The 12,979-nt window shown below is 46.5% G+C and overlaps 1 protein-coding gene across 2 annotated transcripts in view; it reads left to right on the top strand.

The window, feature by feature from the left end:
- ZNF341 (zinc finger protein 341) overlaps positions 1–12,487 on the top strand; it is a 69,575-nt gene extending 57,088 nt beyond the window's left edge. Inside the window, exons 15-16 of one of the 2 annotated variants that reach the window (XM_075349935.1) lie at positions 3,077–3,264; positions 10,790–12,487. In XM_075349935.1, coding sequence (XP_075206050.1) covers positions 3,077–3,264; positions 10,790–11,131 — 530 coding nt within the window. In that variant the 3' untranslated portion in view covers positions 11,132–12,487. The remainder of the gene's footprint in view (positions 1–3,076; positions 3,265–10,789) is intronic. The other variant, XM_075349936.1, reaches the window with a different exon arrangement.
- The last annotated feature ends 492 nt before the right edge of the window (positions 12,488–12,979 follow it).

The raw sequence follows: 12,979 nt of genomic DNA on the forward strand, positions 1-12,979 counted from the left end.
ATTAGTTCAGGATTGGTCGCAGTTTCAACTACCTTATGTGTTTCCTCCTCTGGCACTGTTGCCCAGAGTGTTACGCAAGATCAGGTCCGACTGCCGCCGCGCCATCCTCGTCGCTCCAGACTGGCCGAGGAGGTCGTGGTACCCGGATCTGTGGCATCTCACGGTGGGCCAACCGTGGGCACTACCAGACCGACCAGACTTGCTGTCTCAAGGGCCGTTTTTCCATCTGAATTCTGCGGCCCTCAACCTGACTGTGTGGCCATTGAGTCCTGGATCCTAGCGTCTTCAGGGTTATCTCAAGAGGTCATTGCCACTATGAGACAGGCCAGGAAACCAACGTCCGCCAAGATCTACCACAGGACGTGGAGGATATTCTTATCCTGGTGCTCTGATCAGGGTTTTACTCCCTGGCCATTTGCCTTGCCCACTTTTCTTTCCTTCCTTCAATCCGGATTGGAAAAGGGTTTGTCGCTCGGCTCCCTTAAGGGACAAGTCTCAGCGCTCTCTGTGTTTTTTCAGAAGCGCCTACCCAGACTTCCACAGGTACGCACGTTCCTGCAGGGGGTTTGTCACATAGTCCCTCCTTACAAGCGTCCGTTAGAACCCTGGGATCTGAACAGGGTGCTGATGGCTCTTCAGAAACCACCCTTCGAGCCAATGAAGGATATTTCTCTTTCACGCCTTTCGCAGAAAGTGGTCTTCCTAGTAGCAGTCACATCACTTCGGAGAGTGTCTGAGCTAGCAGCGCTGTCATGCAAAGCTCCTTTCCTGGTGTTTCACCAGGACAAGGTGGTTCTGCGTCCGGTTCCGGAATTTCTCCCTAAGGTGGTATCCCCCTTTCATCTCAATCAGGATATCTCCTTACCTTCTTTTTGTCCTCATCCAGTTCACCAATGTGAAAAGGATTTGCATTTGTTAGATCTGGTGAGAGCACTCAGACTCTACATTTCTCGTACGGCGCCCCCTGCGCTGCTCGGATGCACTCTTTGTCCTTGTCGCTGGCCAGCGTAAAGGGTCACAGGCTTCCAAATCCACCCTGGCTCGGTGGATCAAGGAACCAATTCTCGAAGCCTACCGTTCTTCTGGGCTTCCGGTTCCCTCAGGGCTGAAGGCCCATTCTACCAGAGCCGTGGGTGCGTCCTGGGCTTTGCGGCACCAGGCTACGGCTCAGCAGGTGTGTCAGGCGGCTACCTGGTCGAGCCTGCACACTTTCACGAAACACTATCAGGTGCATACCTATGCTTCGGCAGATGCCAGCCTAGGTAGGCGAGTCCTTCAGGCGGCGGTTGCCCACCTGTAGGAAGGGGCCGTTTTACGGCTCTATTACGAGGTATTATTTTACCCACCCATGGACTGCTTTTGGAAGTCCCAATTGTCTGGGTCTCCCAATGGAGCGACAAAGAAGAAGGGAATTTTGTTTACTTACCGTAAATTCCTTTTCTTCTAGCTCCAATTGGGAGACCCAGCACCCGCCCCTGTTCCCTTCGGGCTGTTGTTCTTTGTGTACACATGTTGTTCATGTTGAATGGTTTTCAGTTTTCCGAACTTCCTTCGGATTGAATTTACTTTAGACCAATTTATAAGTTTCCTCCTTCCTGCTTTTGCACCAAAACTGAGGAGCCCGTGATGCACGGGGGGGTGTATAGGCAGAAGGGGAGGGGCTTTACACTTTTGAGTGTAATACTTTGTGTGGCCTCCGGAGGCAGAAGCCATACACCCCAATTGTCTGGGTCTCCCAATTGGAGCTAGAAGAAAAGGAATTTACGGTAAGTAAACAAAATTCCCTTCTTTACATTGGTATTCCAAGTTCTTTAAGCCTAGCAAAAAGAAGGATTTCGGTTGTGCCTCAAATCAGGCAGCCGTAGCAGCCATGGCTTCAGAAATGGTGTGAAATTTGGTACCCTTGAGGTGTTTCTTCAGGTTGGGAAACAGATGATAGTCAGAGGAAGCTAGATCTGGTGAATAATGTGGGTGGTCCACCAGCTGGAAGCCCAGCTCTGCCAGTTTTGCCGTGGTCGCTTGTGCAGTGTGAGCAGAGGCGTTGTCTTGCAGGAACAAGATTACTTTGGACAGCTTGCCGCACCTTTTGGTCTTCAGAGCTGCCTTCAATTGGTCCAAAGGTTCAATGTAATACCTTGCATTGATGGTGGAACCCTTTTGAAGGTAGTCCACTAGCATCACACCCTCCTTATCCCAGAACACATACGCCATCACCTTAGTGGCTGATTTTTGCACCCTGAACTTCTTTGGACGAAAAGTACCACTGTGCCTCCACTCTTTTGACTGCTCCTTGTTTTCACGGGTTATACACATAAATCTAGGACTCATCCATAGTGACCAGTCAATCCAGGAAGTTCATATCAGTCCGGAAATGCTGACAAATGGACCGGGAAGTTTTCACTCGCATACTTCTCTGATCTGTTGTCAAACATTCACAGACCCACTTTGCAGATAGCTTCCTCATGTCCAAATCTTCATGGATAATGACACACATTCTCGGGAAATGCCTATGATGTCTGCTATTGCTTTAGCTTAAACTCCTCAATTCACCAGTATGAGGTTGTGCACAGCATCAACGATCTCCGGAACACCCATTCTCTGTCGTCCAGGACGTTCCTGATCATTGGTGCTGAAGTGGTGCATTTTAAATTTGGAAATCCAGTTTTTAACTGTGGAATATGAAGGGCATTGATCCCCCAATGTCTGCGACATATCACCATGAATATCATTTTCAAACTTTCCTTGCAGAAACAAGAATTTTATCACTCCTCTGCTCTGTTGCTGTGAATATCGCATTAGACGTTGCCATTTTGTTTTTCCACATGCGTAGAACACTGTTGCCATAAGCAACGAACACAAAATTTTGAAAACATATTAGACACATAAGGCTTTCATGGGATGTAACATTCGTTACCATAGAAACAAAAAATGATCACAAAGCCAAAGACTTATCAGCAGCCCCTCGTACATGGGCATAATATACAGTAATTCACCTCTAAACATTTCCTATAAGTGGACAATACAAGTGGTTGTGTTAAATTATACCTTGTACTTGTTTGCTTTGTTTCCAAATCAGGAATGAAAATGCACAAGTGTCAGTACTGCTCCAAGTCGTTCAGTCGGCGCGCCCACATGATAGAACATCAGCGAAGCCATACTGGGAATTACAGGTTCTGCTGCCCGAACTGTGGCAAAGGGTTTACCCGGCAGAAGTATCTAAAAGAGCACAAGTGTCGACTACATCTAGAAAATGACAAAGAGCAGGTGAGAAGAACACTGATTTATGTAAAAGCTATATAGTTAGAACAAAATGTCCATAAAAATATGAACCTGTGCTTTCAGATGCTATAAACCAGGGGTGGGGAACCTCCGGCCCGCGGGCCGCATGCGGCCCGTCATGACCTTTTATGTGGCCCCCGGGCAGATTCCCGGGGGAGGCAGTGCTCGTGCTGTCACCGCGGTCTTGCTGCCGCCGGCCCTTTAAATCCACACATTGCTGTTTGTGCTGCAATGTGTTCTCCCGTCGGCCAGTGCTTACTTTGTGGGCGGGTCCACAGCAGCCTCACAGCTTCCAGCGTTGTGTGCACGCCCCCTGCCCTCCGGAGATCAGTGCCCGCCTTCTCCTTCTGGTGCAGTGTGTCCGGCTCCTGCACTCCGGTGATGTGAATGCAATGCTGCTGTGAGTCCAGCGCCGACCCTCTGCTGCTATGTGCCCTGCCCAATGCTTTGTGCCTAAACCCCAGTTCTGTAAACCCTCTCCCCCAGAGTTGCATGAAACTCTCAGCACAGTGTACCCCCCAATGTCCTGTGTACACCCCTCCCCCAGTCCTGTGTGCAGCCCCCCAATGTCCTATGTGCACCCCCCACACAATCCTGTGTGCAGCCCCCCCAGTCCTATGTGCACCCCCCACACAATCCTGTGTGCAGCCCCCCCAGTCCTATGTGCACCCCCCACACAATCCTGTGTGCAGCCACCCCAGTCCTATGTGCAGCCCATCACCCAGTCCTGTGTGCAGCCCATCACCCAGTCCTGTGTGCACCCCTCCCCCAGTCCTGTGTGCAGCCACCCCAGTCCTATGTGCAGCCCATCACCCAGTCCTATGTGCACCCCTCCCCCAGTCCGTCCTGTGTGCAGCCCCCCAATGCCCTGTGTGAATCCCCCAATGTCCTGTGTGCAGCCCCCCCAGTCCTGTATGCAGCCCCCCCAGTCCTGTATGCAGCCCCCCCAGTCCTATGTGCTGCCCATCACCCAGTCCTGTGTGCACCCCTCCCCCAGTCCTGTGTGCAGCCCCCCAATGTCCTGTGTGAAGCCCCCCAATGTCCTGTGTGTACCCCCCCAATCCTGTGTGCAGCCCCCCCAGTCCTATGTGCTGCCCATCACCCAGTCCTGTGTGCAGCCCCCCAATCCTATGTGCTGCCCATCACCCAGTCCTGTGTGCAGCCCCCCCAGTCCTATGTGCTGCCCATCACCCAGTCCTGTGTGCTGCCCATCACCCAGTCCTGTGTGCAGCCCAGCCCCCAGTCCTGTGTGCAGCCCAGCCCCCAGTCCTGTGTGCAGCCCAGCCCCCAGTCCTGTGTGCAGCCCAGCCCCCAGTCCTGTGTGCAGCCCAGCCCCCAGTCCTGTGTGCAGCCCAGCCCCCAGTCCTGTGTGCAGCCCAGCCCCCAGTCCTGTGTGCAGCCCAGCCCCCAGTCCTGTGTGCAGCCCAGCCCCCAGTCCTGTGTGCAGCCCAGCCCCCAGTCCTGTGTGCAGCGCAACCTCCGTGTGGTGCCTGCGCCCCCAGCCCCGCGTGTGGTGCCTGCACCCCCAGCCCCGCGTGTGGTGCCTGCGCCCCCAGCCCCATGCCCCCAGTTAATTAATTGTTTCACCCAATATAACAGGGTCATTTAAACATTGATAATTTTGTGCGGCCCCCGAAGGTTGGTAGAAATTTCCAAATGGCCCCCAACAGAAAAAAGGTTCCCCAGCTCTGCTATAAATGCTCAGTCTATACATCCCCTGCAAACACAGTGTCGCCCCATTTCATAAAACTATTCAGTAATTCTTAAAATAACAATGTTTGGGTGCAATTTCATATATATTTTAGAACATGTGCGCCTGTTCAGAAGTGCAGCCACCTGACTGAGTGCTATGGTATACATTTCATGGATACATGGTCTAGTCAATTGGGCGCCCACTACGGCTGCATCTGTCACCAGACGTAATAAAAACTGTAGACATTATGACCTACAGTTGGGTCCAGAAATATCTGGACAGTGACTGGATCTTCATGATTTGGCCTCTGTATGTCACTATTTATTTAAAATGAAACAGATCCAATTGAAGTGTAGACTTTCAGGTTTAATTAAAGGGGTTGAACAAAAATATCCTGTGAAAAGTTTTGAAATTGTAACCAGTTTTCTACAAAGCTTCCTCATTACACGGACTCAAAAGTAATTGGACAAATTAACTTTACCATAAATAGAGAATCGCTTTTTAGGCAATGACGGCCTGAAGTCTGGAAGCCATGGACGTCACCAAACTCTGGGTATACTCCTTTGAGATGTGTTGCCGGCCTTTACTGCAGCTGACTTCAGCTGTTTCTTGTTTGTGGGTCTTTCTGCCTTAGGTTTTGTTTTAAGCATGTGAAATGCAGCTTGATTGGGTTGAGGAGTGGTGCTTGACTTGCCCATCGCAGAATATTCCACGTCTTTGCCTTAAAATCTCCTGGGTTGCTTTCACAGTATATTTTGGGTCATTGTCCATCTTTACTGTGAAGACCGTCCAATCAACCTTTCTGCATTTGGTTGAATCTGAGCAGTAAGTACAGCCCTGTACACTTCAGAATTCATCTGGCTTCTTTAGTCACATCATCAGTAAACACTAGTGACCCAGTGCCATTGGATGCCATACATGCCCATGCCATCACACTGCCTCCACCATGTTTTGCAGAGGATGTGATATCCTTTGTTCCAAGCCGTCTCCATACTTCTTACTTCCCATCATCCTGGTAAGGGTTGATTTTAGTTTCATCTGTCCACAGAATGCTTTTCCAGAACTGGGTAGCTTCTTTGATGAATTTTGGCAGTCTAATCTGGCGTTTCTATTTTTAAGGCTGATTAACCCTACTTGCTCGTTCTTGTCACTTCCACCTCAAAAATATCTCAAGAATTCGACCTTTTCTTACCGTTGACTCTGCAAAAACTCTTACTGTCGCTCTTATTCATTCTCGCCTGGATTATTGTAACTCTTTACTAATTGGTCTCCCTGTTACTAAACTCTCCCCTCTCCAATCCATTCTGAATTCCGCAGCCAGGATCATTTTCCTCTGCAACCGCTTCACTGATGCCTCTGCTCTTTGCCAGTCATTGCACTGGTTGCCTATCCGTTACAGAATCCAATATAAACTTATCACTCTCACACACAAAGCTCTCCACAGTTCTGCACCACCCTACATCTCCTGCCTCATCTCTGTCTATCACCCCACCCGTGCCCTCCGCTCTGCTAATGACTTAAGACTGATATCCTCAACAATTCGAACCTCCCACTCCCGTCTTCAAGATTTCTCACGAGCTGCGCCTATGCTCTGGAACACACTACCAAGAGAAATCCGATTAATTCCCAACATCCACACCTTTAAGCGGGCCCTAAAAACGCATTTCTTTAGACTAGCCTATCACCTCACTGCCCTGATCTAATCTAGTCCCTTTCTGCCCTTCAAAAAATGTACTTCCAGTTCTTGTCCCCTGTACCTGTATAAATTCTCACCGACTGGTTCATGCAGCTGCTTTTGAATACCCTATTAAATCGATGGCTGGACCATATATGACAAGCTTGTCTCCCCCCCATTCACCTTTTGTGCCTCCCCTATCTCCTCATAGACTGTAAGCTTACGAGCAGGGCCCTCACTCCTCCTGGTATCTTAATTTTGTTATTTTGTATTGTCTCATATTGTCTGTACATGTCCCCTCTTAATTGTAAAGTGCTGCGGAATATGTTGGCGCTATAGAAATAAAACTTATTATTATTATGATTATTATTAACCCTCGGTATTTGCTCACATGAAGTGTTCTTTAGGGTGCAGTCACAGATGCAAATGCTACACATGGAATCAGCTCCAGACCTTTTACCTGCTTAATTTATGATTAATTAATGAAGGAATAGCACATGTAGACCATTAATGAGCTTTTGAGAAAATTGGCCAATTACTTTTGGCCCCATGAAAATAAGGCAGCTACATATTAAAAGGCTATAATTCCTAAACCCTTACTGCAATTAGGATGTGAATACCTTAAAATTAAAGCCAAGAGTCTGCACTTTAAGGCCATAATGATTTTATAACTGTATCTTGAATATGTTTTCCTAAATGGCTAAAATGCCAAAACTTATCACTGTCCAAATATTTCTGGACCTAACGGTATATCTCTCATAAAATAAAAAAATAGAATCAGAGAGAGAAACCTTAAGAGAATTCTACAGCCACTCTGACATAGATTTTCAAAGTACACCAGCCTCATCGGGTTGAATAAATGTTTGTAATGTATCCCGAAATCTGGTGACAGATTTTTTTTAAACTGGTTGTAAACTGATAGCTGTCGGAAGACGTTGTCAGCTGTTCTTTGGACAGCTATTCCTGCCGCACATATGCTTTGTATACTTAGCTGCTTGCGAAGTTCTGCTGTTTTCCCTTGTAAATAGGTGACATGACCGACCACAAAGGAAAGTCCTCTTAACAGATTAGCTCCAGTGCTGGCCATACATGTGAGATAGCATACCATCAACATGCATACCTAGAGAGCGTGTAAGTTTATTTCACTTGTGGAAGGTGCATAAGCTGCTGTCAGACTCCTCCATGGAATTGTGGTGCCCCTGAGGCGTCAGGTACCACAGGGTACTGTATCCAGTTACAGGTGCAGTGCTTATCCAGGGTTTCTAGAGAGCAGTGCGGGTAAACACCAAATAACACCATTTAAAACACACACATTTCTTTGCCCTTTTTCCAGACTGGCTAACAGGCTAGAGACGGATCTGTTAATGGCCACCTATTGGTCGGGACTTATCCAAACCCGCTAGTCAGAGACACGGGAGGGGCTAGTCTGGACAGTTGACAGGGACATTTGAAAGTCAGCAGGAGTTGACGTTGAGTCAGGGAGGATGTGAGGAGACTCTGGTCCAGTGAGAAACACGAGGAGTGACATTGGTGGGTCAAAAGGAGTACGGTCGCCAGGGAGAGTACGGTGTTAGTATTCATGGGACTGAGCACAGGCGGGGTACAGAGACCTAGTACAGGACGACGCTTTAGGCTCACCTGTTAAATCTGCTAGGTGAGGGGATCATCAAGGTTCCTCACCAACTTTAGAGTCCCGGGGCACAGCAGCAAAGAGGGGACCTGGGAACTGGGGCAGAGGTCCAACCCATTGAGAAGTTCAAGCTGCCTGCCATATGGGCCAGGACTGTGAGACCAGGAGGGGACCCCCCACGGGGACCCACCAATTACAGAAGGGTGCATGGAGTAAGAGCTCACCGGGTCACAACACCAGCAACGGGATCAAAGGAACACAGGATCACCTGAGACCCAGATTGGCAAAGATCAGCACCAGATGGGTGGCGGTACCACAGAACCAGTGAGTAAAGAACAAGTTGAACCACAGTCCCTGTGTTGTCTGAATTCTTCCTCCACCTCTGCATCACCCACTTTCACTATACTACAACCATCATCATTTTTCCCTGAGGCTTAGCTGTACTTGCGGAGGGCCATAACATCCGAGCTGCTCAATACCAACAGCCCCAGCCGTGAGAGACTATGCAGCGGCGATTCTCTCTCATAGCCGAACACTGCAAGTGGCGTCACGTACTTTATTTAATAAAAACTACAACTCCCATCATCATCCCCCTTTATTATAAAGACACCGCCAGGGTCACAGAGCCGGGCCACCGCTGATGTCCGCAGACTAGTCCGGCCCGGTTCCGAGCACCCTAAGGCCCTGGGGCGGGCGTGTCAGAACCAAAGGATTGGACACTCCAAGGGACAGATGAGCAGCCCTGATACATATTAACCTGTCTCCTAAAACATGTAGAGATAGTTATTCTACTGTCATTACGTTGTACATCTTCAATTTCTAGGTTTTAAGTTTTTGACCTTTTTTTACTTTTCATGTTTCCCTTTCCTAAAAACCATAACTTATTTTTCCGTCTACACTGGCCTATGTATTTTTGAAAGACACCATTCACATTACCATGTAATGTTCTGAAAAATGGAAAAATAATTTCATCTCTGGTGAAGAAAAAAAAAATAATCTCCACCACTATTGTTTGGGTTTTGTTTTAATGGCATCCAGTGTGCGATAAATATAACCTACCAACATGATAGTCGAAGTTAGTGTAATTACTGTGCTTCCAAACCTCTATACTTTTTTTTTCTAGTGGTTAAAAAATTATAGAACTGTTGTGAAATGAAGAAAAAAAAATTGTTTTTGTCACTATTTTCTGAGACCCACAACATTATTTTTTCATTGGCAAACCTGCATTAGAACTTGCATTTTGTCCTTTATTATTCTCTAGGGTTACTTATTAAGCTCTATTGTCTCTCTAGACCCCAAAGAATAATAAAAGTAAGATGTAGAAAAAAAAAAAGCCCAAAAAACTAATACCCCACAGTTCCCCATCCACTTCTGCTGCTCGTTGTTCCCTCGTCCGGTCTTCAGTGCTTTTTATTACCACCACCGCACGCTGAAACCTTGAGCTTCTTCATGCTAGGCTGAGACTTCCAACCGCGACCAGAGCAGGTACGTCTATGCACATATGCGTCATAGGCTCATGATGCAAACTTATGATGCACATGCACAAAGACAGGGTTTCAGCTCACAGTGATGGTAAGAAAAGGACCAACCAGACTTGGGAACAGTGCGTAGCGCAAGAGAGCGGTGAGGTGAGTAGTAGTATTATTATTTTTTTTTAGAATTTTGGTGGCTCTATAGTTCAGCAGAATGGTGGCCAGTTGACACCTGTCGTGTATGGAGTGAGATCAGTTCTGAGCCCTCTCCTTTAAAAGCAAATCTAATCTGTGATAAAAATATTTTGTTATAGGGTTAATTTCAATATGCATGCACTTTCACGAATATAGGTAATACATGTGTTTTTTGGACACAGACATAAAGTTACCTTCTGAACAACAGTGGACAGTCTTTGATCATGGAGTCTCGGAGCCTGCTGCACCCCATATTAGAGCCCAGTCTGATCAAGGCCTACAGGGCAGGTTTCCATATGCCAGCTCCAGTATGCCATGCTTTCAGACTGTATAGGATTTTGGCATTGGGTGTCTACACATCTGTATTCCTGTATAGGCTGACGGCATTGTGACTACTGACATGGGAATGTCTGGCCACTGTTTAGTCCGCAGTGGTTTCTCCAGACCAGCCTTATTAAGAGGATGAAGATTAGCTAGTCTGGGGGAAAATAAGCAAATACCTGGTTCTGGAAAGCTTCACCTAAAAAACAAGGTAATAAGTTGTTGAGAAATATCACCGATAATAAGGCATCCTTTAGTTGGATATATAGTAGGGAAGCAGTGTTCCCCAAGTTGTCGCACTACACGTCCCCCACACTACTGATCCAGGGTACTCCTGAATCTGAATACATCCTGGGCTGAATTCTGTGAGGAATCCATCATGGCTGGTATCAATATTAACTAGTCAGACTGCTGATTTCATTTTAAATAGATTGCTGATAACTGAGCACTATAGGACCAACTATTTGTGTTACAGATCATCAGGATGTCTGGATGTAGTTTTACTCTGTTATTTGTTTTTCTAGGTCAGGAAGGGACAAAGAAAGCGAGGACGAGGGAAGCAAGATGAAGATTCTGGTCCTGAGGAGGAAGAGGATGAGGATGAGGAGACGACAACACTGACAGAGTTGAAGAGCAGTAGGGAGCAACTGGATGAAACAAGTTCTTCAGAAGAGAATTATCAGCAAACTGATGCTGTGCTTTCTATTGTAGTCGATGGATCGGCAGGTGGCAGTGAACGCTTGGCAGTGCCATCCAACCAAGATACTTCAACTCCTAGTACTGTAACACTAGCTGAGCTGCAGAATGCCACTGACCCTTCATGTTCAATGCTGGCAGTGCCCATATACATACAAGGTCCAGAGTGACCAAATGACTGTGTGGGACAATACGTATACCAAAATATAACCAAAACATCCTAACAAAATAAAAGAAGAGGTGCAAAATGGCTGTGACGTGGAGTGTAAAAGCCAACAAACACAAAGGCGGAAGAGCACCCTGAGCGCGTTATGAAATGTATACACGTGATTTTATAGTTTTATATTTCCTTACCACTGTACTTACTATATCTAGAAATGTGAGGTGTTTATACATTTTGATCAAATTATGTGAACCCACCTGCCTACTCAAGGGACCTCACTCATTCGACCGTGTCTGATCGGAGTCTCGCCTCTCTCATGCTCTTATGTCTACAATCTGAACCCAGGATAGATGGGAAGGAAAGGGCTAATTGTAAACCGCCTTTAACAGGGGCATGGAGACAATATGGAGGCAGCCATGTGCAGACAAACAAAGCTCCCCCGATGGGCTGTCCAGCCATGATCATTTCCAGTCAGTGAGGAAAGAGATTGTGTAAACAATATTCAGAAATGTAACATCTGACCCATCACAGCATGGCTTCTCCACTGTGCCCTTGCTTCTTGTGTCCAACCAATGAGCCAGAACCCTTGGATTATCCGATCTCAGAAGGTAATGCAATGTATTTATGCACATACTGTATATACGGAATTTATTTATATATTTTTTTCACTTTACCTGTGTGTAGATATGAGTGGTATTTTATTTGTGTGTGAATTAAACATTTCAGTATTTATACAAAGACATTTTTCCATTCTTTGTGATGGATAAGGACGTTTGATATTAGAAGTGTTGCTTTGGGCTTCCTTACTTTGTCTTGCAGTGGCAGATAAGTGGGTGAAGGTTGGGAGGGCCGGAAGGATACATGCAAGGTTTACAGCATTGCTATACTCTACAGAGGCAGAGAGAGAAGGCCTGTATCTTCACCATCTAAAGCGCTGCTTCCTCAGGGGACAATATTAACTTGTTCCAAGAAAACGACTGGAAGTTGAATATCATAAGAGATCATAAGTCTAGTAACTTGTACCAATTCCCCAAAATGGCGCCACAAAATGACAAATAAATGAAATGAAGCGAAATGGTGCCATCGTAACGGTTTCCAGTTAAGTTAATGTTGGTATGAAGATAGTGCCGAGTAATATATTTTACTATTCGGAATCATATCCTATTTTTATCTTTCCCATCATCTGCCATTGGGGAAATAGCGAAAGGCCCCCATATATGCCAGAATGTTGTCTGGTCCACAAATCTCTAATACACTGTTTTGGATGGAATATACAGTGCCTACATGTAGTATTCAACCCCCTGCAGATTGAGCAGGTTTACACATTCGGAATTAACTTGGCATTGTGACATTTGGACTGTAGATCAGCCTGGAAGTGTGAAATGCACTGCAGCAAAAAAGAATGTTATTTCTTTTTTTTTTTTTTTTAAATTGTGAAAAGTTTATTCAGAGGGTCATTTATTATTCAACCCCTCAAACCACCAGAATTCTGTTTGGTTCCCCTAAAGTATTAAGAAGTATTTTAGGCACAAAGAACAATGAGCTTCACATGTTTGGATTAATTATCTCTTTTTCCAGCCTTTTCTGACTAATTAAGACCCTCCCCAAACTTGTGAACAGCACTCATACATGGTCAACATGGGAAAGACAAAGGAGCATTCCAAGGCCATCAGAGACAAGATCGTGGAGGGTCACAAGGCTGGCAAGGGGTACAAAACCCTTTCCAAGGAGTTGGGCCTACCTGTCTCCACTGTTGGGAGCATCATCCGGAAGTGGAAGGCTTATGGAACTACTATTAGCCTGGACAGCCTTTGAAAGTTTCCACCCGTGCCGAGGCCAGGCTTGTCCGAAGAGT

Source organism: Anomaloglossus baeobatrachus, chromosome 5 (assembly GCF_048569485.1).
Source record: "Anomaloglossus baeobatrachus isolate aAnoBae1 chromosome 5, aAnoBae1.hap1, whole genome shotgun sequence".
Classification (NCBI taxonomy): domain Eukaryota; kingdom Metazoa; phylum Chordata; class Amphibia; order Anura; family Aromobatidae; genus Anomaloglossus; species Anomaloglossus baeobatrachus.